Source organism: Phaethon lepturus, unplaced genomic scaffold (assembly GCF_000687285.1).
Source record: "Phaethon lepturus isolate BGI_N335 unplaced genomic scaffold, ASM68728v1 scaffold4529, whole genome shotgun sequence".
NCBI lineage: Eukaryota > Metazoa > Chordata > Aves > Phaethontiformes > Phaethontidae > Phaethon > Phaethon lepturus.
Window position 1 is genome coordinate 44,138 of NW_010565366.1, and position 24,853 is coordinate 68,990.

The window sequence follows — 24,853 nt, forward strand, 5'->3', positions numbered from 1 at the left end:
TATGTCTTTAAATTATTTTTTTAATACAAATGAAGCAAAGCCTATGTCTAAAATTTGTAATTTTAATAAACCCAAATGGATTTATCCAGACTGAAATACTTATCTGTACAGAAGACTCAACAGATTTCCAAAAAGCTAAGGCCACACAAACATACAAGCACGTGCATATGAACACGTGCAGTCTCATTAAAACAACTGTGATTATTCATGCCTTTTAATGTAAAACACATTGGATCTAAAAGCTTAGCAGTTCTTCATTAGGCAAAAACTCCTCAAATCCAGTCTAAAATGGCATAAAGGAGCTTTAATGGTAGATTGGGACATGGGTTGAAAGGTTAGGGGAAAAAAATAAATTCTGATCAAGAGGAAAAAGTTTAAGCCAAGTTAAACTCACACATTCTTCCCACCCACAAAGCTGAAAGTCTGTCCCTGGAGCAGATGTTGCAAAGCAGTATTCCCTCTGGTAACTCCAAGGAAGGCCACACATAAATTTTCTAAAGTCTCTTCCACATTTCACAGACCTGGAATGACAGTTCTCTTAACAGAAACTTCCAGCTTTAGCTCACAGCTGCTTATAGGAAGGTGTGATAGGAAAAATCTTAATAAGCTCATCTAGAAGGAAATTTTATCTGGCACGTGAATAACTATCTTATGCAGGGGATATCCTGGACATTTTTATGCATAAAGATACCTGGATCTTAGAAACCTGGAGGAGAGAGGGCATGTTAAAGGGCCTCAATGCAATACACAAACTTTGAGTAGAATTTTAACCTGGGACCTCCTCCCATTCGGGTCAGAGGAACAGGCTCAGGCAAAGTCAGTACTTCAGTGACTCTGGATCCAAGAGCACTAAGTGACAGCAGTATCAGACCCCAGTCTCCCATAAAGGCACAGAGAGAACAGACAGCACACACAGAACAGAGCATGTCTACAATTAACCACACAAAGGAAGCAAAAGCCCCTTTCAGTTTCCTTTAAACTTCCTCTCTCTTCTTTCTTGAAAACTCAAGGTGGGACGATTGGGGTCATACATTCAGCTCCAGATATTTGCCAAGTTCCCCAGACTGGTCCAAAGAGCGTAATTTTTTAGGGTTCCCAAATAGAACAGTTCTCATTCAGTAAAATATATGCCAATATGCTCGACCGGACTAAACCCCTTCTCTCAATAAATACAACTTAGCTGGATGCAGACAGCCCTTCATAAAGCATACCCTCTGTAGGAGAGCTGAATTTAGTTTCATTAACAAATGTAGACAGGTCAGACGGTTGTGGGTAATCCTGTTTATCTGCGTTCAGGTCTACGGTCATGCAGGTCCATTTCTGACTGGTCACTGAAGATGCCAGTTTCTCCTCATCTGTTGCATGAACCACCGTTGATATGACGGGAGGAGTTTCTGGAGTAGGCAGTGGAGTGGGATCCTGCAGGAAACAAGTGCCAAGTAATTCCATTATCTTACATTAAGACATTGAATAGTCAACTCCCTAAACTCCTCTGCACGACCGAAGTAATCTTTTCAATTCTGTACTCCTTACTGCAGCTCTGTATAAAATACTTAATGAAAAATATTAAAGCACTTTGTTTAGAACTCTGCTAGCAGCAAGTTCTCCCAGTATAACTAAACTCTCTGATGATAAACACTCACATGGCAAAGCTGCCTTGGTAACAAGGAAGAAAGAAAACCCAGAGTTGTTTAAATCAGTTCAGCACTTGACATCACCCATGACCCAAACCCACTTTTTAGGCTTCCCTCACAGGAGCAAACCTTTGACGGTCTGCGAGATCACGAACCCTTTCTTCACTTCTAGGCTGTCAAGCAGCACGAATAAAAGGGTGGGATGGATAACAGGAAGGCAAACAGCAGCACGGAAAGAGCTGTGCCACATCAAAGCACTCAGGCCTTTGTAGGCAGAACAGCTTTTGCTAACTTCTCTTCCAAGAAAACCACCTGCCGGCAGTTTACAGCAAGGAATAAAACCATCCAAGCACATGCTCCTGGTAGATCAACCCACTTGTTTTATTTCTATTTCCCTTCCAGCCCACCAATTTGATCCATTTAGTTTCTTACTTTCTAATCTAAAAATTCTAAGGTAGATAGTTTGTCTAGTTTTTCAGACGAGTGACTTTAAGATATTTATTCATACTGCTGATGCATTGTAATGTTAAGACTTTCCAAAGTACGTGCACTAATAGTCTAACCAGAATTCCCAGAGCAAGTACTAGATCTAATATACATTGTATACACACTTCTAGAGACCAAAAGTTTAATACCTTACAATTATGGCCCAATGTGCTATACCTGGACACCAATGTGCTTACGTTCTTTACAAGAGTCTCTTCTATTGTTAAAAGTACAAATCCACAATTAAGTAAATAAAATTTCAATTTTCTGCCCCTACAGGAACACAAATTACATGCATCAAAATAATGCAGTATTTTACCTGAGAAGGAGGATCAGATAGTGGAGATCTTTTTGGTGATTTTTTCACCCTAAATGTATCACTGAAAATAAAGTTAAAACAGTTAATGTGTGAATAGCAGCAAGAATCAGGTCATTTCACACTTAGCAAGAGACAGCCACAGAAAATGCAACCTCTGTAAGCCCTTCTGCTTTACAATCCCATCCGTTAGGCAGCAGCACCACTGAGAAACATGCCATGGGTACATATTCTTGTCATGCACTTGGAACAGGCCTCGATTCCCCAAAAGCTGAGAAAAGCAGGATTGCCATATTTTTCACGCTAGCTACCGACACATCCACCGAATTGCTGCTGGGCTGCAACTCAGATCCCTGCTCCACCACAAACATCCTCAGTGGCCTTAAGCAAATTATTTTGCTTCTCTCTGCTTCAGTTTCCCATCTGAAAATGAGGTCTAAACCGCATCTTTAAATGAGAATTAAAGCTGCGATAAACTTGGGCAGTAAGCTCCAACGACCCCAAAAATCATTGAGCAGAAAACTGGTGTGCTCTGCACGAACCACATACAAGCAGCAGAGGCAGATGCTGTTGCCAAGATGGCAGAAGAAAGCCCTATCGTCACAAATGTGCACCATGGACCCCGTCTCTCTTCGAAACAAATAAAACAGCAAATATGGCAATTCTGCTTCCAGTTCCCCTGAGAGCTCACAGTGCAGACTGGGAGCACACACACTGTAGCCCTTCAAAATCCCACAGGTTTCAATCAGGCAAAAGGAATGAAGAATAAACACTATGTCTTGGTGTATAATTATGAATGTTGCCTTCATGTTTATTGACAATTGGTTAAAAATATTGTCTAACGAGGAAATAAACCAATTATTCACCTGTTCTCTTGATGCATATTGCCAGTTATTCAAACATATTTTGCCACTAACTAGATGAGGGAGAAAAATATACCAAACTCGCCGATAAAGACTTAGTGTTTGAACTGAGATGCAGCAGCAACTATTACTGCCCACCAGCTCATCCCTGATCAATGAATGGCAAGAGCAACACTAGAAATTATAATGGTGGGTCTCAGCCGGTAGAGGTTAAATCAATACCACATCTAGAGGGGAAAATAAATTGGACAGCTGAGTATCTGTGTGTTCGATGCTACTAATTATCTAGTTATGATGCTAGAAATCATTAGGATAATTTATTCCTTTAAGGAGAAACGCTTTATGCAGTATTTATGAAAAACTGATTGTACAATGTTGTTGTGCAACGGTAGAAATAAAACGTTCATATTTTAGCTCAAGGATACAAAATCTATGTAGTTTTTAAAAGAGGATCTTCTCTGATAGGCAAACAGACAACAAGGCAATAGATTCCTCAAACTCATTCACAGCAAGGCACCTTACTTAAAATAGCTTTCATATGTGCCAGTGAAGTGAAATAGTTAACATAAAAGCTTCATGCTGAATAATAACTGATCATGCTGCAAAATAAATGAGTAAAATTAAAAAGCCCGTAAATCAAAGAGGAAACTTGAATTGTTAGCTTAGAATTACTTACAACAGAGAACATACAGACATCACATCTTCTACCATCCTAAGACAAATAAGACAAAGAAAAGAGACAGACAGAAGGAACTGACAAAAAAGATAAACCTACAAATACTCAGTTAATGTTAATGTGTTAAGGCAATCTGATCATGCATATTTGCTACCTGTATAATCTTAACACCTACAATTTTATTGTGAAATACATACGGAGAAAAAAAGTCATCAAGTCCTTTAAAGTTTTCAAATTCAGTGTTATACTTTTGACATGCTTTCACCTTACAAAACACATTTTTCAAAGCTGAGGCCTCCGAGTTAAGTCCCTATCAACATACTAAGTGTCCTTGCCTTCCCTGATGGTAGCCATCTGCTTTCTTTTCAAAACACAGTATTTGTTTTTATTTAGGATGTAAAACTGTTCTGGAGTGGCAGTTAAGCTTCAGGAAAGAGCACAGTTATGCAATTTTTTCACATCTACTTATTTGTTACGACAGTACAGAAAAAGCTACTTGATCATTTCAAATAATTTACCTAAGTCAACAAAGAAAGTGACTTTTCTCTAAATTTCATCTGTTTTGGCTCTCACTGAAACCTAACTTTGTGTTCTGACAGAACAAAATGATTGCCCCAAACCCAGAAGCAAATCTTGCCAAACAAATGAGGCGAAGAAGTTTTCATCTACTTATAAGCTTGGCAGCTTCGGCTCACGTGCAACGCTCTTGAAAACTGGCACCTTGCTCTTCTAAACACAGCCTCCAATTGTCCAAACAGTTCTGAGGCAATGTCTACACAAGCCATCTATTTTTACTCTTCACTAGCGGCAGGCACTCAGGAGGCATCAGTTGCTCTTTGTTCAGTATCATCTGAGCAAGATGATCTATCTCAAAACATCTCAGCACTTACGTATACGACCAGAGAGTAATTTGTGTCAAAGTGACATCTATTCTAAGAATCTCATCTTTTCACAACGCTTAGACTGCTGCAGGTTTCACTCCAGAATAAAACCTGACTATTTTTATTGATTTAACATGGTAAGACCTAGCATATGGAATAAATTCAAAGTCGTACAAGTTTAGCAATGGCTTAAATTCATGCCTGGCTTCTTCACCTTCCATAAGTCTAATCTAGAAATCGCTGTCCTTCCATATGAGGGACACATTTTCAAACTGGTCCGTAGGGTTTTATTTCTGCACCCCTCAACAGTGCTAATGAAAATACTGGGTTTGCAAAATTGACCATTAATTAGGTTTTAGAAGTCCTGGTATATTACAGTATCATTTCCTAATTCAAACACCCCCATTTCTGCCCCTTGAGGCTGGAGCATTTTGTACTGGCTTCTCTCTCCCGTTCCACCATGAGAGCATTGCCAAGGAGGGTCCTACACCCCATCTCCCTTCCCAGCCAGGGGTTCTCCTGCACTGGACCCCCCGGAGGAGTCATGCCGAGAGACCTTTTTGTGGAGACCAGAGAACAGGCAAAGACAAATAGAGGCACTGCTTCCCCTGGCGTCCCCCAAGCCTTAGGCTAATTTTCTTCTAGAAACTATTACTGCTCCAGGCTGCGCTGTGTATTAATATGCAGATTCTCTTCTTTGTTAGAAACCACTTACAAAAGTAGGTTACGAGGCTGCAATGAGCACACACCGCAACGCAGTGAAAGCAGTCTGGGGCAAGGGCTGGGAATTCCTGCAAACCTCCTGACCTAAGAACCTGTAAGCCCTGCTCTAGAGTAATTTCACTTCTTCCACCACGATAAAGACCAGTAGTGAACTTTGTGACTGTAGGACACGGCCCTCCTGCAATGGATTTTCCCAAGGATGGATGTGGTTCAGCAAATTCTTTGTAAACTCATGTTGCCCCTAAATTGACAACTTTGGAATTTATTTCAATATTCACAGCAGATGGGTGGACCCAAGACGTTTGTACTGGGGAGTCTTGTCAACTCCAACTGCAGCTCCTGGAAGACACAGGGATACTCTGGCTGGCTGCAAATACCAGACTTAAGGATCTGGTGATATTAAAATCCCCCTGTCTCCCTCTGCACTTCCCCAGTAAGATTCAAATTGTTCCTCTCTTGCAGTCAGACTTTTAAGTCTTCTTGTTTTGGACAAAACCAGTTTGGACTGTGGGCTCGGAAAATGGGTCAGCTTAGCACACATCTTAACTCCCACCTTAATTTCCCTAAAGTTTCAGGCATACCTCAAAAAGAAGCAACATTGGAACAACACAAACTCAACTCAACTATACAGTGATCTATAATTTTCGTAAGTCAGAAATGTCCCTAAAAAGAAAAAATGGCACAATCTTCCTCAAGTCTGGCAAGGGACATGAATTGACATCTAGAGGGTAGCACGCCGTTCAGACAAAAATGAACAATCTCCACCTCCCTCCAAAAGGAAGTAATTTTTTGTACTGCCTTACATTAACCGTGTTATCTTCAAATTGTCTGGCTTTTGTAATTTTAAGTCAGATTTCTGTTAGTTAGCGGAAACATTTAAATCAAAAAGGGACGTGCAGTGAGACACTTTCTTACAGATACACACAGGATATCTATTTCAGATAACTGCGATATAAGCTTACTGATTACCAACTCAAAATAACCATGTCTGAATGGTAAGATAACATACACACCAGCAAGTTAACCATGGAATCAATGTAACTAGCCATTGAAATCATTAACCAAGTATCTAACTACTACAAGCTAGAGAATTTATCCTGCAATTTGTCAACTGTGTCTAAAAGCTAGATATTTCCCTAACATGTAGCAGTCTGAGATTTTAACCCTTCTGCAGAACAGTAAGCTCTTTCACAGAAAGGAAATTTTTCACATTTTTTAGTCTTGTATTTAAAAATATATATTTCAATACTGCCTCTTCTGTTTAAGGTTATTTTCTTTTAAATACTGTAAGTCACTAGATAAAACCACCTTCCTGCTGTGTTCAATAGGAGAGTTGTTGCTGCCTTACTATTTCATGCCCCACTCTCAAAATCAGTGATTCACAAAACAGTCTTTACTGGTCTGAGTATTTCGATCAGCTTGAACAGGATCAAGCACCAGGTCACAAAAATTTGGCACAAAATTGATAAAATTTGGACTTAATCAGATTCAAAGCCCCAAAACTTCAAAAATCCACTTGCCAATCCAGTGGCCTAATCTGTCTTAATTTAGCTCTGGTTCTCCCCTTTGGTCTGGAAACATCAAGCTATTGAAGAAACAGGTTGAGGGAGAGCATGTACAGACCCCCGGCACAAGTCCAGTTGTGTGCCTGCCAACACTCAATGGCACCTTCCTTTCTTTAGTCAAGTATAAACTGGGTGCAACAGCGGTAGGAATGTGCTGCTTCTAATCTAGAAACATCTGTGCCCTTTAACTTACGTTTTCAGTGGCGTCTTCTTCTTTTTTGCAGGTTTATTCAAGTTGTCACCTTCAGTTCCGTTTGTTTCACTGGCATTGGCTGGTATTTCAAAGGAAGCTGGAGATTTAGAGGGCGAGCTGGCTATCTTAGAAGAAGTCTTGAAAGGGTCAATAGAGTCCTCACACATGTCTGGCTCAAAACTGTACGTTTGTTGAGGCAGTTTGGGTGATTCTTGCATTTTTGTGCTAGATGAGAACGGGTTAAAGTTGGGATCATCCCACTTGTCAATATCAAAAGTGTAAGAGCCTTTTGTGATAGGGATTTCGTTTGGATCAGTAGGTGACTTGGTTGGCGTGGTTGGAGCATTGTCAAGCTTTTCCACTGACTTTTTAGTCTTTGGCCTCCGTAGTGGCATCTTAGCACCAGGCTTTTTACCTGCTTTTTTGGGAGGAGGAGTACTCTCCTGCTGGTCTTCACTCACCCGTTTTTCTTCAGAATAATCAAACTCCAGCCTCACGGCAATGCCTTTGACCGGAGGATCTTCTTGTCCTCCAGTGTCAGGTGGAGTCACCTCCACAGCCTCTGGTGCCGTTGTAAGAGGTAGTGTTTTCTTATTGGCAGGGGGAGAGTTTTGTACTTTGCCACCTCCCGTGCTAAATGCACTAATCCCTTCAAAACTGTCTGGATCCAAAGGGTAGGATCCTTCAGGCACAGGCGGGGCCTCCTGTTTCTCAGCAGAGATTTTAGAAGGTTCAGTACATTCAGGCTTTACTGAGTCAGCCTTTGCTTCAGATACTGTTTTATCCTCACCTGGGGCACAAGCTGCTTGGCCAAGGTCAGATGGTTCTTGTGGTGTTTCCTTCACTGGTGGAGCATCCAGAGGTTTTTTTGCTGACTGCTTCTTTTTTAAGGAAGCTGGTCTGGATTTCTTTGTTCTCTTAAGGGTACTAGAAGCACTACTTGAACCAGTACCATACACATCTGCTGCCGGTGCTAATATCTCACTGTTGCCAAGATGAGACGCTCCATCAAAATCACTAGCTTGCAAGCTAAGAGATCGAGACAATGTAGATTTGGAAACTGGGACTGAATCAGTAGATTTTCTTCGAACATTCGCTTTGGGGTCACGATTCTTTGATTCCGGAGAGCTCGGTCCTAAGGCATGGAGAGAATCAACCAACTCAATGTTATCAAAGTCCAAGTTGTAAGTTCCACTGCTGGCTATTGGCTTGTCCTCATCAAAGACAGTGGAAAAAGAATGGGAAGGGGGGCGGAAAGGGCTTTCTTCAGCTGATTCACTGTGAGACACATCAGTTATGGGTACAGTTTCTGAACATAATCCTGTGGGACAAACAGAAAACTCAGTGAATTTTAAACACATTTTTAAAACTAGAGCTTAATAAATTTTACTATAATCTGATATTACTAGAAGTTATAAAAATAAAAGGTTAAAATCATACAAATGGACTAAGTAATGATTAAAGGACATACAAACCAAAGTGGCATTTCCAATATATGAACTATATTAGGGGAAGAAAATAGTTCTGTTCTCCCCAGAAAAGGATTCAAGGCAAGTGTCATGAAAACACAAAATATGCATTTGCAATAGCCTCTACAGCATATCTTCTACACTAATTATCACTTAGATAAAGGGATGGATATTACTATAGAATACTAAATATGCCAAATACCAGAAAATATGAACATCAAGCACATCATTACTCACATTTTCTACTGTTATAAAATGAGTTCACAGACTTATGTCAGAGCTCTTATGCAGAAAATTCACTGTAAATTGACTGGTGCTTCAGCAATTACATGTTGAACATAAGTTTTGTTTCCCATGTGCTATTTTTACCAATTTCCCAGAGGAACATGGCTTCCTCCCCACAACCCATCAATGCTGCTCCTCTCTCTGCCCCAAGCGGTCAATACACTCCACTTTGACCTCATAATTCCAAGTTTACAATGAGACGTGAATCACCGAGAGTTTCATATGAAATAAACCATGGTAAAGGTAAGAAAATTAGTCAATTAGAGAACCGTACAAATATTCTTAGTTGAAAATCTTCCTTAAAAAAGACCACTAGAAGCTCCCTACAAATTATTTAAAACAGATTTTTCAAAGTGTAGTTCTAACTCATCGATTAAAAGAAAATTTTATAGAGAGAATTATATGCTAGAACTGTTAAACCGAGCAGCTTTTCACTGTAATTAAGATTTGCTTACTGAATGGAATCCTAGAAAGAATTCTACAAGTCTCTTGACTTGGGATATAACAACTATATTGGACAAAGTAGAAAAATATACACGTATATTGAAAAAAGAGAAAATATATAGGTAGGAAAGGATTAGGGTGATGGTCCTTTTGCTTTCCAGCTCATGAAAGTTCATTACTGAAAGGTTTCACAAAACCACTGTTTGTTCCTGCTGTCACTGTCCTGCTCCGTGTCTCAGTATAACACAGACATCCCCGTCTATGCGTGCGTGTCCCAGTCAGGGTACCGGGGACCTGGGAAATCTCTCTCCAGCTCACAGTTCAAGCCGAGTAAGCCAGCTGTCATGGATATGTACTGGAGCAAAACGCCCCAGTGTTTCCTACCGAAGCAAGGCAGCATTCTTCATGTTATCAATTTTTTAAATTATGCAATTATAAAGAAAAACAGTCAAACAAAAATGAATGCTTTTCTCATCCTTAAATGATTTCAGAAAAATTTCTACACATCTTTTTCATCCCAGTCTTGACATGTTTTTGCAAAGTAATTCCCATTTTGCCCAGCTACATTCATTAACGTTGTTCATAAAAGCAATACAGACAGAGAATCAGTAATTACTTTTAGTTAGAAGCTATGAGTAGCTTAAGAACAGAAAAAACAGTTTCTTTGTTTCAGAGGAACTTGTATGTCTGCATAGAGATTACAAGAATTATTATTTATGGATGCAGAGGACAGAAAAGATTTAAGGCAATCAGACACATTTCCCAAAGCAGTACCTTAGAGTGGCACATATTTCCGGCACATATTTCCAGAGATTGTCAAAGGAGTGACAGCTACGCAGTTTCTCTTTTACAACTGTGGAAGTTTACTGAGTTACATCAATTAAAATAACATTTTAAGGTGCTTTTCTGCTACATGAACACTAATAATGTGGCAGTACTTCAGGACAGTTTATTTCTCTCCTTAATCTCCACTGGGTTGGGCTTGGTTTCAGCCCGAGTGGCCGTTAATGAGACTTGATTTGCCAGCTGAGCGGGTGCTGGCTTCACGCACCATCGCTGGCTGACACTGGCGGGACTTCTGTTACGGGGACTCAAAGGGTGCCATAAAACCCCAGCACTAGACTGATCTGTGCATTTTACACTGAAACGGAAAAGGCAGGCGCTTAACGGGAACACATTTCAACAAACACCGGCGTAGCTCGGCCGGCAGAGCACAAATGTAGGTCAGCATGAAATAAAAGGGGGATCTGAACAAGAAATCTTCTGCAATTACGCGTTGTTTTCATTCCAGCATGTGCCAAAGGCCTCAACAGGATTGAGGCCCCTTGTTCAAAGTCTGTACAAACATGCATTTAAAAAAATTAAAAGAAAAGAAAAGAAACCCAATGCCCCACAGGACTTGGACTGTGAACGACAGGCGTGGTAGAGCTGAGGTTAGAGATGCATCACAGCACCGAAGAGAGCGTACGAGGCTTTCCAGCTACTCAAAGCAAAACAGCATTCAAATTCGGTGTGCTCCGCATAGTGCAGAGCTTTCATCTTTAATTGCTTATTTCACAGCTTCCTCCTAATCAAATCCTTTACTTATAGATTGCCGCAGAATGCCGCTCGACTCGCTGCTGTGATATTGGTTCTTTCTGAAACAATACGTGAAACTGTCTCAGAAAACATAGCTTTTGGTAGAACTGAAACGGCTGCTGTTCGAGTCTTCTGGCATCAGAACGGAACTGGCTCAGCCCTTGCAACAGCAAAAACGCCAGAGAAGAAGGTATGAATGGTACTCGCTATCGCAGAACAGCACGGCTTTACTACAGCAGAGATGTGCAGTCCATGCTGTCCTGACACCAACAGCACAGCCAGAGCGCCCTTCGTCCTTCTACACCACAGAATTAAGCAAAGCTGTATTACTAATTACAGTATTTTGTTAAAACGCAATTTGATCGCAAAGGAACATACTACGATACAAGCCTTGAAAATTAAGGCAGGACTTGCCCTAGAGAGAGGCCAGCACAAGGTTTTAAATAAGGTTTATGCCTTTTATTGGCACTGACAGTCACCCACAAATAACACTGGTAAGAGCTGCCCACAGGTAGATACTAAATTTTATAAAGCATTCCAAGAACATGAGCTATAGCAGGGAAACTTACTTTGCCATAAAAAAAAGGCAACCTCCGAAAGAAACCTCCCATTTCATTCATTAAAAAAGAAGGTCCAAGTTCTGCTCCTTTCACAAGGGAATTTCCCTGATTTCCAAGAATTTTTGCCTGAGTCGAGTATGAAAAACAAAAATAATCCCAAAACCAAAAACAACAACAAAGACCCCAGACTTCTTATATCCAGGTGGTGAGACCTCTAAATGAGAGCTGCATGACATGTGTAATGCATTTTCACCTGCCACCTATTACAGCAGAAGCAAAAGTTGCTAGAAAGATATTATAAGACTGTTTGCATCAATAAACAAAACAAATTTCAGTTGTTAGCATCAACAAAAAGGAATTAAAAAAATGAAAAAAGTGTCTAGTCAACTACAGAAATCTTATTTTGTTCATTACAAAAACACCAAGATTTTGATGGCACTTCAGATCATAGTGAAGCTCCAATGCCCCACAAGAGCGTTCATGTCAGGACATGGTTTAGTGGGCATGGTGGTGGTGGGTTGATGGTTGGACTTGATGATCTTAAAGGTCTTTTCCAACCTTAATGATTCTGTGACTCTGTGAAGAACAGCGAGGTAGACACACACCTCGCTTAACTCACCCTTCTTTAAATAAAGATCCATAAATGATCTGAACAGTAACAAATCCCACGCACATCCTCTGAACTGTCCACTGATGAGGATATTAAATTTTAATTAAATTGCTCTATAGGAGGTATTTGTAGGTTTAGATCAGGATGGGCGTTAGATTTACATCCGACAGTCTTAGGAAAGAGGAGGACTTCAGTGGCAGTAGTTGCACGAGGAGCTACAAAAGGCAAGGGCAGACTTAGTTCATTTTGGTGCAGTACCACAGATCTCTTCCTCACCTGCGGAGCACTCCGTGCCTTCCCCGCGCGGAGCGCTGCGGCACCAGCGGGGCAGGATGCAGCACCCCGGAGCATCCCGTTCCACAGCGCACGTAGTGCGCTCAGGACGTGTTCACAGAAAGAAACATTTCCAAAAACTTTGGAGGCAACTTCAGATTTGTTTTAAAGATATTTTAAAGAAAAAAATGAAATACCTGCATCAGCTATGAGCTTACTGAAACTAAATTTGAACTATTTCTTTATGAATAATGAAAATATACTAAGGGGTCAGAACATATAAAGTACTTCTAGCTATTTTAAAGTATTTTTCCCTTTAAATGACAACAAATTCTTCTAGCAGTGGAGCTGCGCTGTGCGCTAGGACAGTTGAACATTTTCTTCTCTGTTGAAGTATCTCTAAAATAGGGGGAAATCCAATAGGCTGAAAATAGAAGGCCTTAACACTGCTGACCTGGAAACAAAATTAAACACTATTTTGAAAGGCTGAGAAACAAAATTTAACCAGATCTAATAAATCAAATATGGAAGAAATTAAATTCTAATGCTGTTTTCTAGAGAAAAACAAAGAAAAACTCTTGGAAAATGTATACTGCATGCACTCACATACTCCATTATAATGAAATAACTCAGAAGACAAGTACACTTTGCCTATAGCATATAGGAATTGGAATTACCTAACACTAGAAATTTTGAAACCCGGTTTATTTCAAGTTCCTGCTTGTTATGAGAAGCCTTTGAAGTTATGAAACCAATTAGTAACACTATTTTTTAAATTACTGTAAAAATATTTTTGTCATTTATTCTGAGAGAAAACTTTGGACATAAGGTTTATTTTCAATTTTTCTCTGTCAGGCTTCAAGAGGAAAAATTCCGGAGAAGAATGTTTTCCATCCCAAAAATTCGGTTTGTTTTTGTCTAGGTCATCATCTCTCTACTGGAAAGCCTGACCACCACTTCCCTGGCACAAGAAGGACCTGAATATACGTCTCCCATCCCTCATCGGCGGGCTGTAATGCATGGAGTGTACTCCAGCTCTCCCATCTCCCCTGTGCATATAATCTGAATTCATTAATTAATTGGGGAAGGCAGTAGGGGGGCAGAAGAAATGCCCCTGCCCAGGCAGGAATTCCTGGCGAGAAACAGGGCGTATTTGCAAGAAAGGGCTTAGGGCACTTTCTGGTGCTCAGACAGCTGGAACAAAGGACAAGAGGACACTGCTATGAGAAGCTGATGAGACAGGCAACAGTAATTTAAAATACTACCAAAATCATAATTAAAAATAAAAAAAAATAAAAAGCACCCTCAACGTCATTTGCCTTAAGAGTATAACCCACATTCCCCACAACAAACAAAGTATTTACAGAGGAATGGAAGGGCTCATTATAGTGACACTGTCTGGGGTTCAGAGGCAGTTTCCATACGTGCTCTGTTACTCCCCTTCCCCTCCAGACTCACCTGCAAACTGACTCCCCTCTTCTGCTTTACTGCTGATGGACTGGAGCCATGCAGCAGGTTTTACCCCACACCAGGAGCTGGCACAAACCCAGGATGAGTCTAGCTATATTTCACTTTCATCATATTTATTAAGCTAGCGCTGAAGTCAACCTAATTAAAAAGTGTCCTCTTGGCTTTCCAACAGTGGGGTCCAGCTGTTGCACTAATGATATCATGCAGCACAACTGCAGCTGTCTGTATAAGTAATTATTATCAGATATAGATGAAATAATCCTTTAAACACTTACTATGCTTCCTCCTTCCATCCAAACACACGCTCTGTCACCAACCTCATGCAGAAGACAAAGCCATGCAGCTGGTGAACCAGAAACCCAGCTGAACATCGCTGCCTCTCCCCGTGTGTGTGCCAGGCGCTCCGGTTGCCCGTATTCCCTACTCCTCTTTCATGGAAACCTATTTATTTAGCTGTATGATACCAACAAGGAACTCTGCTTCAACTGCCCGTAACCCCCAAGGAAGGGACTCATTCTCTTTGTGTGCAGCCACAAGCATAACCTATGAGGTAAGTAAACTACAAGATAACTGTTACTCAAGTGGTTTATAAAGTACAAAACTGCTAACTGTTTGCATTTCTGAAGAAGCATACAAACACCTAAGCTTTATTCTTGCTATTATTAATTTCTTCTAAAGATTTCCCAAACAAGTGAACGCTTCGTGCTGCCCTCCTACGTTTGAATTCTTTCTGCATTACACATCTTCCTTCCCTCACATAAATTACCCTGTTGTATAACTTCACTTTGCATAATTTTGGAATGCTGAACATTGCTCTGTTAGCTTGTGGTAACTTGCCTCCCGTGGACAAATCTCATTTGCAAATGAAATGTTTTCATCTCTGCCATCCAATGGCCTTCAATATAGTTCACACTGGCTGTGAATAGATATATTCAATCTCCTAGCTTTCTTCAGAAATATCTGAAAGAAAGGAGGGGGAGATGTGGGATGTAGGGAGAAAAGACTCACATGTGCCAGGGAAGCACATGTGTAATCAAGGGTTTGAAGACAATCTACCGCAATAATTAAAAACACACTCCAACCCTGTTTAGCATATGTGTTCTTTTGTTCTCCCAGCACTTATTTTGTAATCATTAGATTACAAAAGATTAGAAAAAGGAAAGAAGATGGAGAATGAGTAATGTTGTTTGCTACAATAAAGAGGGAACTGTAACAGCAAAAAAGAAAAAGTGTCAGAATGTCTCAGTATTTCATTTTTTATTTTGTGGAATCAGTTTGCTGAACATCCTTCTAGCTTCTTATAAACTTGTATAATAAATCACGATCTTAAAGAGCAATCCTTAATGTGTAACTCCCAGAAATGCGTTAAGGGGCTCAAGACATTTGCAAGACTTATTTGTCACTTTCCTGAAGGTTTAAATCAAAGTTGGACAGCCTTTATAATACACACACCAGTCATGGACATTGCTTTGCCCACTGCTATGCAGTCACTTCTACAGTGGAAATGGAAGCTCTAAAACGCTGCCTGGCAATGCTATACATCTTTCCAAATGAAATACAAGTGAACTTTAGTCTGCCTAGAGTAAAATTACCTTTATACAATTTAGCCAGGTGATCAAGATGACTTGACTTTCAGGTGGGAAAGAAGACAGCACAATGGTGAATTCAATCTTTAACTGTTGAGCTGTCATCTGACAGCCCAAACAAAGCTATTTTGTGCTAATAGAGTGCTTTCTACTCCCTCATATTCCATTACTCAATTTGGAGAACAAAGAACATTTTTTGGAGGGCAAGGGTTTCTTTGTTTTTTTAAACAGAATATTACCTTTTTAAAGGTTACTTTGCCAGTATGTACCAATTTTCATATATGTATGTTATACATACATTCACACATACTCCTGTGTTCCTCCTATACTGTGCCATAGAGTAATACTTACTGCATGATAGAGCTAATATAAATATTTCTATTTTTCTATGAGCTTTTTGTTTACTTTCTGTTTAAGCTGACAATAGATTTGAAAATAACATTTAGTTAAACTGTCACTGTTAATGGTGCCCACCCAGGTACCTGCATCTGTATCTCATACCTCTTTTTTTAACTCATCTGACTCTGTAAAAATCCTGCAATCCTGAGGGGAGGGAATTAAGTTTGATTCAAAAGGAAGAAAGGTTTTTCTATAAAACTCCTCTTCTCTTTAGTTGTCAAATATTATAGATGGATCCTCCAATATTTTATTCCAGGAGGCAACAGGATTTTTTCTCTCAGTGTGGATAAAGCCCAGCATACGCTAACTAATCTTCCAGGAAATGTTTTATTAGCATCAATTCCTTGCCTGTGCTAACTCAAACACCTCCTTGCAGCTTCATCTTCCTCAGAAACGTGTCCCACTCCTTACATGCTCATTACCTGTGTCTTCCAAGGGCAGCTGGGGTTTTATTTCTTGTTCTGCTATGTCTGCTACAACTGCTGCCGCTGCTTCAGAGGGTGGCTGCGGAGGCGAAGGTGGTGCCTTTACCGGTGTAGTGGACTCCGGGGTCTCAAATGCTTCTTCAGAGTCAGAGCTCCTGGTGAAAATCAAATGAGAGACTAGTGAGCAGAGTGAAGATTCACATTTGCAGGTTGTAGTTGGAAATGCAAGGCTTTCCGAGCTGATGGAATAGAGCTCAGCTATCAGGCTACCTCTGCATTTCCCAAAGGAGATTTTACATTGCAATATGGTTTCCAGAGCAGAATATCATGGCTATGGCCTTCTCCATATACAAATATTTATGTCACTTAAGACTTATTTGTCTTTGTGAACACACACTTGGAAATAAATCCGTCCTGCAAAGCCTACTCTCCAGTGTGAAGGGGCTCAACCACACAGACAACAATGCTGAGACCCCTGTATTAGTTTCCAAAACTCTCCTCAGTTCAAGTGTACCTAAATCAACTAAAAAAAATATAAATAAAAAGGATCTTCTCAAGAGATTTCACAGCTTCATCAAAAAACCCATCCAAAATAGCATCAAATTTCTGTGTGTGCTCCTACAGGTGAGAAAGCAGACATGGAGATATCTGAGGTGCAGCAAATCCTTGTGCATCCTGCTCCACAGAAATATTACATTTTATTTTTAGCAGAATTTTACCATAGCCTTTTTCAAACAGTAAATGTATGGCTTTGTTACACAAGGTAAAGCAACCTGTAAAACGCACAGAGTCCCAGTATTATCAATAATCCTTTTCTAGCACCATGTGCTCACACAGACACAAAAACCCAGCAAGAAAACAGCAGCAAAATGGAGCCAACCGAATGAAACACAAGCTTGAAAGGCAGGAACTGTACAAAATGATGGGTAACCTAAACATTAAGTGAAGACCTAAACCACACAAGGACACACAATTTGCTCTTACAGCAGTACAGCCTTAGGAAACTATCCTAGATCTGAAAACTACAGATCTTCTCTGTTCTTAAACCAAACTGAGACCAAATTTTAGCTTTTCAACATTTCTTCCTGATGCTTTTTTTTGGAGCAAGGAATGTAGTAACAACGGTGTCATATTCAATATGCACTAAACATATGTTCAATAAGCATTTCTGTTGGTCAGATGCAGATTTTTACTGCTGGTCTGTAATAAAGTGAATTGAATATGACACTTTTCTAAAGGACAAAACTGATTTGCCTATTTCCAGTGATTCTGTGCGTGGCTGTAGTCCCCACTGCTCCTCATGGCTGTCCGCACCCCACACGCCAGTACAATGGGGACAAAATCTGCCATGAAATGAAAAGCCGTTTCATCCCCCAGAAGCACTCTACAAGCAGTCCTGAATTGAGGACTCTTCTCATTTTGTTCAAGTTAAAAGATAGCTCTGAGCTGCCAGATTCTGTTTGGTTTCTCAAAGCTCATGATTATTTTAAGCAGCTCGATGGCAGGAGAAGTACAAGTGCGGGATTTGCATTCCATTACATTTGCCTAAATCCATCACAGCACGAAGCCTTCAGCGAGCTGGGAAGAAAAGACCCCGATGTCACCCCTGAGCAGCGTGGACCCGATTCTCCCCGGCTCCCTCCGCAGAACCCCAACAAGAGCTCCCGCTCCTCGCATGCCGTTGGGGGAATAACCCTTCATTCCCCTGTCTGATCACCTCTCCTGTGCAAAGCAAAAGGACTCGTATCAGCAAATAGCTTTGGATTACTTGGGGATGTTTGGAGATATTTTTTTTTTCTCCCCAAACTTACGTCACTGCCTGGGGAACTGCTCAAAAATAGTGTGCCTGACTTTTGATTAAATCTATCGCTCATCAAAATACCTTCTTTGTCATTGCCTAAACCATATTCATCCATCAGGCCACAGAACAGACAAATTGGAAGAGGTAGGCTGCAGCATTGTAAATTATAACCTCCAAAGATGCACCGTGTTCGAAGTTCAAAATATTGTAAGCTTAAGAACAGCTGCAAACAAAGAGCTTCTGCAAATAAAGCTGCACAATAGGTTTTCAACAAAATAACGCTTTCTCTTCCTTCCAGAGAGCCGGTTCAGGAAACTTTTAAGTTAAAGACTCAGAGAGACAGAGTGGTCTGGTATGTCCCCAGTAGAGAAATGTTTCTTGTGTCATAAAAATAAACCTAGAAAGTTACCATCTAAACCAACAAAATGAAAGGTAATTCATACCACTCAGGCTTTCACATAATTCTGCATTGCGCTGTACTTAACTGATGCTTTGCTGTCTTCGTTCCGGACCCGAAGTGTTGCTCTGTAATACTGCAACAATAACGGTTGCACACGTTTAGACCCTTTTTCCCAAACTGCCTGCATAGCACATGTAACATATGCGGTAAATATATACACATATGTAATATAACTGAAATTGAAAAAATTCTCTATTTTCATGTCCTACTGATACTGGTAACTGCTTTCTTAAAATTGGCTTGATGGCACAGTTCTGTGTCCTCCCTTATTTAAATGATGGAAAGACGCTGTGCATTTTTATCTCCCTTTTAAATGAGCTACCTTTTTTATTTGGTCTCTTCCTTGGATGAGGTGGGCATAAGCATCTGAAGTAAAGTTCTTTTTTGTTCACCATATGAGCTTCCACAGTGGAGAACCTCCCGAGTCGGAGGCAAGACAGTTGTGGGGCCTGAGCTCCAGCACAAGGCTTTGTTTTTCTAGTATTTAATAATCCCCAGAGGATTCTGATGCAATACTTCTACTTTTCAGCTGCACCTCTCCATAAGCAGCAGTGTAATCAAGTAAGAACTGTCTTAATAATTCAAATGCTGCTGAGTTTGTTATGAGAAGCAATCATACTGGCAAACTGTGGTACTTATAGAAATATGAAGGGAAGCTAACACCAGAAAAACGTTCTTTGTCAAAGCCTTGGATCTGGGCAGGAGCATAAAGCCTGGAAGCACACACCAGGACTACACTCCAAGGTCTACATTACATATATCCTGGAAAAATTAGATCCTGTGTTCAGTTTTCCTTAGTGAAAATACGGATGGTCTCTCTTGCATAGGATATTTTTAAGACTGCAGTCCTACTCTCAAACTGTAAGAAAAGATTTTCCCAGAACAACAGGATTTCCTGTGAAAAGGAAATTACATATTTCAGCCAGTTCTATTCATAATGTCTTTTCTCTGAGAAATACATGGAACACACAGAAAGAAAATAATGCTGCCGTGAAGTTCACAGTGTAAAACAGATTGCCAAACTGTGATATGCTGTGAGAATCTGCACCAATTCAAAGCTGTGCAAGGAGCAACCACCACGGATCCAGCTGCCTGTGGGCAGGCTCTCACAAAAGGACGAGCCCCTGTACATCTACAGTATTATTCTGAAGCTCCAGCCAAGGATGAAGCATGGTGAGATGGGACGCAAGGGGTTTAGAGATGGAGAACTCGCTTGCTGGCCCCAGCTCCCAAGGTGGAAGTAGGGTGCCCAAGTGCAGAGTCCAAGTCTGCAGGACTAGTTTGTGGGGCAGTGATGAGGTAAAAGCTACAGGAAGGAACATACATTCACACGTCCTTTTAGCCAGCTTGGGAAATTAGTGAGAGCTTGCTTTGATAGCATATGTCATGTAATTCCATCTGCATCCTTTGGGTTTTGTATATAATGGGCAAAAAAATATAGACTGTAGAAGCTATAAAATTATTAGATTGTAGTAATAGAATAGAAAATGACCAGAAATACTCTTCTAGTCCATCTCTTTCATCACCTCCCTTCTTGACAGATACCAGTAAAGAGTAAATGTAACACATAGAGATGAGAGAGAGAAGCAGGGGAGAACTGAGAAATGCAAGAATCATACCAGACCAACACAACTCTGGCAATACTGCACCAACTTGAGGAGCAGGAGCGCTCCCACTCTCCTCTGGAAACTCTGAGGTCTTGCCCAGCCTGTTACATGAATCTCTGGAGGAAATACTGAAGGGAGTCACTAGGGCTGACTTTTCTTCACCTTTGGCCTTGCAGGAATCCAGTCTCCTAAGTTACACTACCTTTTTTTGTAAACCACAGATGCTTGTAACTTTAAGTCCTCCGTTATTTCAGAATAAAAAATTGCCTTTTTGTCACTGTAGTTGGGAAGCAGTCGGTAAGCAAGACGACTTCTTTGTTCCACTTCCTCTCCTCACCGTTTGTCCTCTACAGGCACGATAGCCGCTGAAGTGAGGTCATCCTAGCTGTCACTTGGAAACTCGCTTCATTAAAAAGTAGTCTGCCACAGAGCTGTGCCATGTCAGGAACCCTGCCGTGTGCCTCAGGTTCTTCTAACATTTACACTACAGCATTATACCCAATGCAAGTGTGCGCTCTGGCTTCAGTCCACAGGCTTTGACACAAGGACTGAGGTCAGCAGCATCACTTCCTATGGAGGGGCACACAGGAGCAGATCTGGAAGCGGCATGTGCCAAGGGAGCTCCGCGGGCTTTTCTAGAGCTACTTCACGTAAAGTCAAATCTATATAGAATTTTTATTTAGCATATAGCCTGCTTCAGAAAAAAAACCAACCCATGCCTACATACTTTATGGAGCGCTGATCTATTGGTGTGCAATATGGACAGTCTGGAGAGGAATAGGTCTGTGGTATTTTGAAGTTTTGAAGCCAGGAGCTGGAGTTGCATCATCGAGACGTGCTGCCTGTGCTGGGAGTGGGCAGAGGAGGATGGAGCCAAAGGAGCTGCTCTCCACCAGCCAGGGTTGTGGAATCACAAGTAACAGCGTCAAGATGGGCTTCAGGGGGACCTGCTCCATGACAGCCGAGGTGAACAGCCTCCGTCCACCTGTATTTAAATTTGTCTCATTAGTGAAATTTGCTCATTGGTGGAACGTGTCCCACATTAACTGAGGTCTTCGTCAGCAATATCACTGATGCCCAGCTCGCACTCCATAAACTCATCCTTCTTGTTGATACTGAAAAAAAACTCTATCCAGTAATTGTTTTGTCTCTATGTATCTTTGTTTTATTGACATCAGACCAGAGGCAACAATTTAAGTCTCATGGTGTATTTGGAAACATGACATATGGGGGCGGGGGGGGGTCAGGTAATCTTACAACCGGCACACAGCAACAGCAAAACCGAAGTGTGCTCCATTGCCATCCAGGAGTGCTTGGAGGGTAATGAAACAAAAGCAAGGAATCCAAAGGTTTACCTGTATGTCCAGATGAGCTGGAAATAAAAAGGAGGAATGAGCTCTGCAGTCTCACCTCCATTGATCATTTTCAGAGATGATCCTCATAAAACCTGCATGAATAATTCAGGTCTGGTTTACTGATGAGATCAGAACCAAGGACGCACGCCTGGCTGTATACTTCTGAGGTCGATCCATTTTGCACGGCAAGAGCCACACAGACTGACAGATTTGAGAAGACACTCAGAAACTTCAAGCTTTAGAGTTTCCAAAGCCACCGAGGCAAGGAGTTCAGAGGTACACATTAATTTCAGTCAAAGCTCTTCTACTGTAAACAGTATCATAAAACCTTTTTAAATCTCCTGGTGCCATTTTCAATGGTAAAACTGATTTTTCAGTATAGGTCTTAAAAAAAAAAAATCAACAAACAAAACCAACCAACCAAAAAGAACAATGAGGCAGGACGTTTCAGCAATAGATCTCTCCAGACGGAAGATCAGTCCTACTCTCAACCCTGCCACTGAGCTGCTGCCGGTACACAGCCTTGGCCAGGTCACTTCTGCATCCGCCTCAAGTCCGCCTTATCCACTCGGGCTGGGATCTCTAACGGCACAACAGCTGCTTTGCTGTGGATGTGTACACAGTCCACAGGGGAAGAAAGACTGCTCGGTGCGCATTATGTTTGAGGGGTTTTGTTCTTCTGTTTATATAAAATTCAGTATAGACAATCTCTTATAATTCATCTTGCGGTATCACTCATATTGCAGTTACACAATTCTGTAATACAGAGATACATACAAGCTCTTTTCGACCGCCCTTTCAGACTGTTAGAAATGCAGCTCTGGATAATTCAAAATGACCAAGACAGCCCAAATGGTAATTCCTTTCCTGGAGATCAAGTTACCAATTTAGGCCAGCAGCCATTAGCTGACCCCAGGGCCTACTCATGAGGACCAAAAATATTCTATAGTTACAACAAAAGGTCACTTTTTCATCCCAGCACTAGGTTAGGATAATACCAAAGATGTGTCAGCTTTGTGTGCTATCATTTTTGTACAGTATTTGCCTCCTCAGTGACTTCCATCTGACATGACATTCCACGTTAATTAACTGCTTTTAACACAGTATTTGTTACCTGTGTCATTGTTCACCTACATGTTTTGAATATGAGACATCATTACAGATTTTAAAGTTTAATGTTAATTTTGTATGCATTTGCAACATATAGAAAACACAAATATAACAGTAGATTTATCTGGTTATTTTAGATATTAGATATTAATATTTGGTATCTGAATTAGTCTACCTATCAAACCTAGCATCCAAGGATCTGTTAAAGGCATTGTATTAAAAACAACCCAAATACAAATGGTGATAGACATAAACCTCACAGAGCAAAGCCAGCAACCTTGGCCCAGCCTAGCAAAGCTAAAGGGTTGGTGACTTCTCAGGGACCACAGAAAGCTATCTGCCCCCGCAGGGAATGGTCTCCGTGCTGGGTCTGGCGCTTGTATTGAGCCATGGAGGTACAAACATGTCACTTACATGTCACCAGTACAAACATGTCACTTACATGTCACCAGCCTCCATTTACAAGACAGTTCCTTTAGGGACACGTTTCTGACCATTAACAATTAAAGGACTTCTCTCACGCTGTTGTAAGGGTATTCAGGGACAAGATCATCCATCCTATGGTTAAACAGACTCACAACAAGCCTATACCGGGAGGAGACAAACTGCAAACCGGGTCGCAAGAAGAGGATGCTGAGATGGAAACAGTGAGAGCACCAACCCTGCCTTCAGCTCGCGTCCTGCTCCTGCCGGCACGATACCATTGTCCCGCTGGAACGTTACTACTGATTTGCACACACGAGGTGACAATCAAGCCTTGCAAATAAATAAGCTAATGTTTGGGAAGCCCGAGGTAGCCACAGGAAAAGCAGAGTCTGTCGGTCTCCGAGGGTCTGCTCCAGCGAAATGCAAAACGCCCCAGACCACACCAGGAGTGGGTGGGAATTCACAGCTTTCCAGTGCCGAGTCTGTACTAAGCAGGTGAATCTCCTTACAGGGGAATACGTTTGTCTGCCATCTGGCACGTATGGCATACGTACAGAATACGTATCATATGCGTGCCAGAAAAAGCAATTACACCTTGTGCCACTTACCTGCATTGCAACATTGGGGCCATATTTTATAGACTCTGACTGGCAAAGTCTGATCATCAAAACAAAACAGTAATTTAATCACAGGATATTTCCGCTTAGACTATAATGCTGGAGAGTAATTTTTAGTCTTACTTTATAACACTCACCATTGCTGGCCTATAGATCACTCTCTCTATTTCTACTTTAAAACCAGATGTGGCTCAGTGAAAAATAGGTACAACTCCACCTTCTTTAACCACAGCAATTTAAAACAGTTTTGTAAAAGAAATCCCCAAAGTGGGATTAAGTTAGTTTCTTAGGTATCTTCATTCTTTATCCTGCTATCTTTCTGATGCATTAAAACCCTGGTAAAAACAATACTGTAGGACAGAAAAACAGATAGTTTTTTTTTTAAAAAAAGGTTTTTGTGGAAGAACATTTTGCAATCAAAGTTGGGAGGTTGGAACAGGAATTATATTTTGCATTCATGGGTTTCTGCAACCAAAGTCACATTCCACAAAATCATCCCTAGTTTCCTACCCACCCAGTATTTTGCCCAACGTAAGAGCAGGGAAAAATGTCACGTGTTCGTTTTATGGCCTGAGCTACAACGCAACAGAGAAGCGCCCTTCGCAGTTCTCACTTAAGAATAAAGCTTTTATCAAATAAATCCCATTCCACTGAAACGACAAAGACCTACTTTAGTGCGATGCAATTACACAAGAATTCACATAGACACCAGTGTATGCAGGAAGCAGGGCAGGCACTCCTCTGCAGAGAAGGATTTTAATATTATTTCAGCATGAATATTCCTACAAGACCCATGGAAAACATGGCTCCCCAGAAAAATAATCACTATTACATCAAAGGTGATCCTTTCCGGCCCACAAGTGATGTGTCATGACAAGCACAAGGTCTAATTCAGGGACACAAGGGAGGAAGATCATTCTGCATCGTGTGCAGAAGCAGCCAGAGCTGTATCCCTGCTTTGGGCAGCTTTCTGGTTCTCCTCCACACCGCAAGCCCAAGGGTGTAACGTTCTCTGCTGCCCCAGCGCATCTCAGACAGCTC

The 24,853-nt window shown here is 41.1% G+C and overlaps 1 protein-coding gene across 1 annotated transcript in view; it reads right to left on the reverse strand.

The window, feature by feature from the left end:
- Positions 1-24,853, reverse strand: part of TACC2 (transforming, acidic coiled-coil containing protein 2) — a 106,994-nt gene that overhangs the window by 29,435 nt on the left and 52,706 nt on the right. The window contains exons 5-8 of the mRNA XM_010295152.1: positions 16,434-16,591; positions 7,338-8,658; positions 2,440-2,500; positions 1,212-1,419 (exon numbers count right to left, since the gene is read on the reverse strand). Of these exons, the coding sequence (XP_010293454.1) occupies positions 1,212-1,419; positions 2,440-2,500; positions 7,338-8,658; positions 16,434-16,591 (1,748 nt within the window). The remainder of the gene's footprint in view (positions 1-1,211; positions 1,420-2,439; positions 2,501-7,337; positions 8,659-16,433; positions 16,592-24,853) is intronic.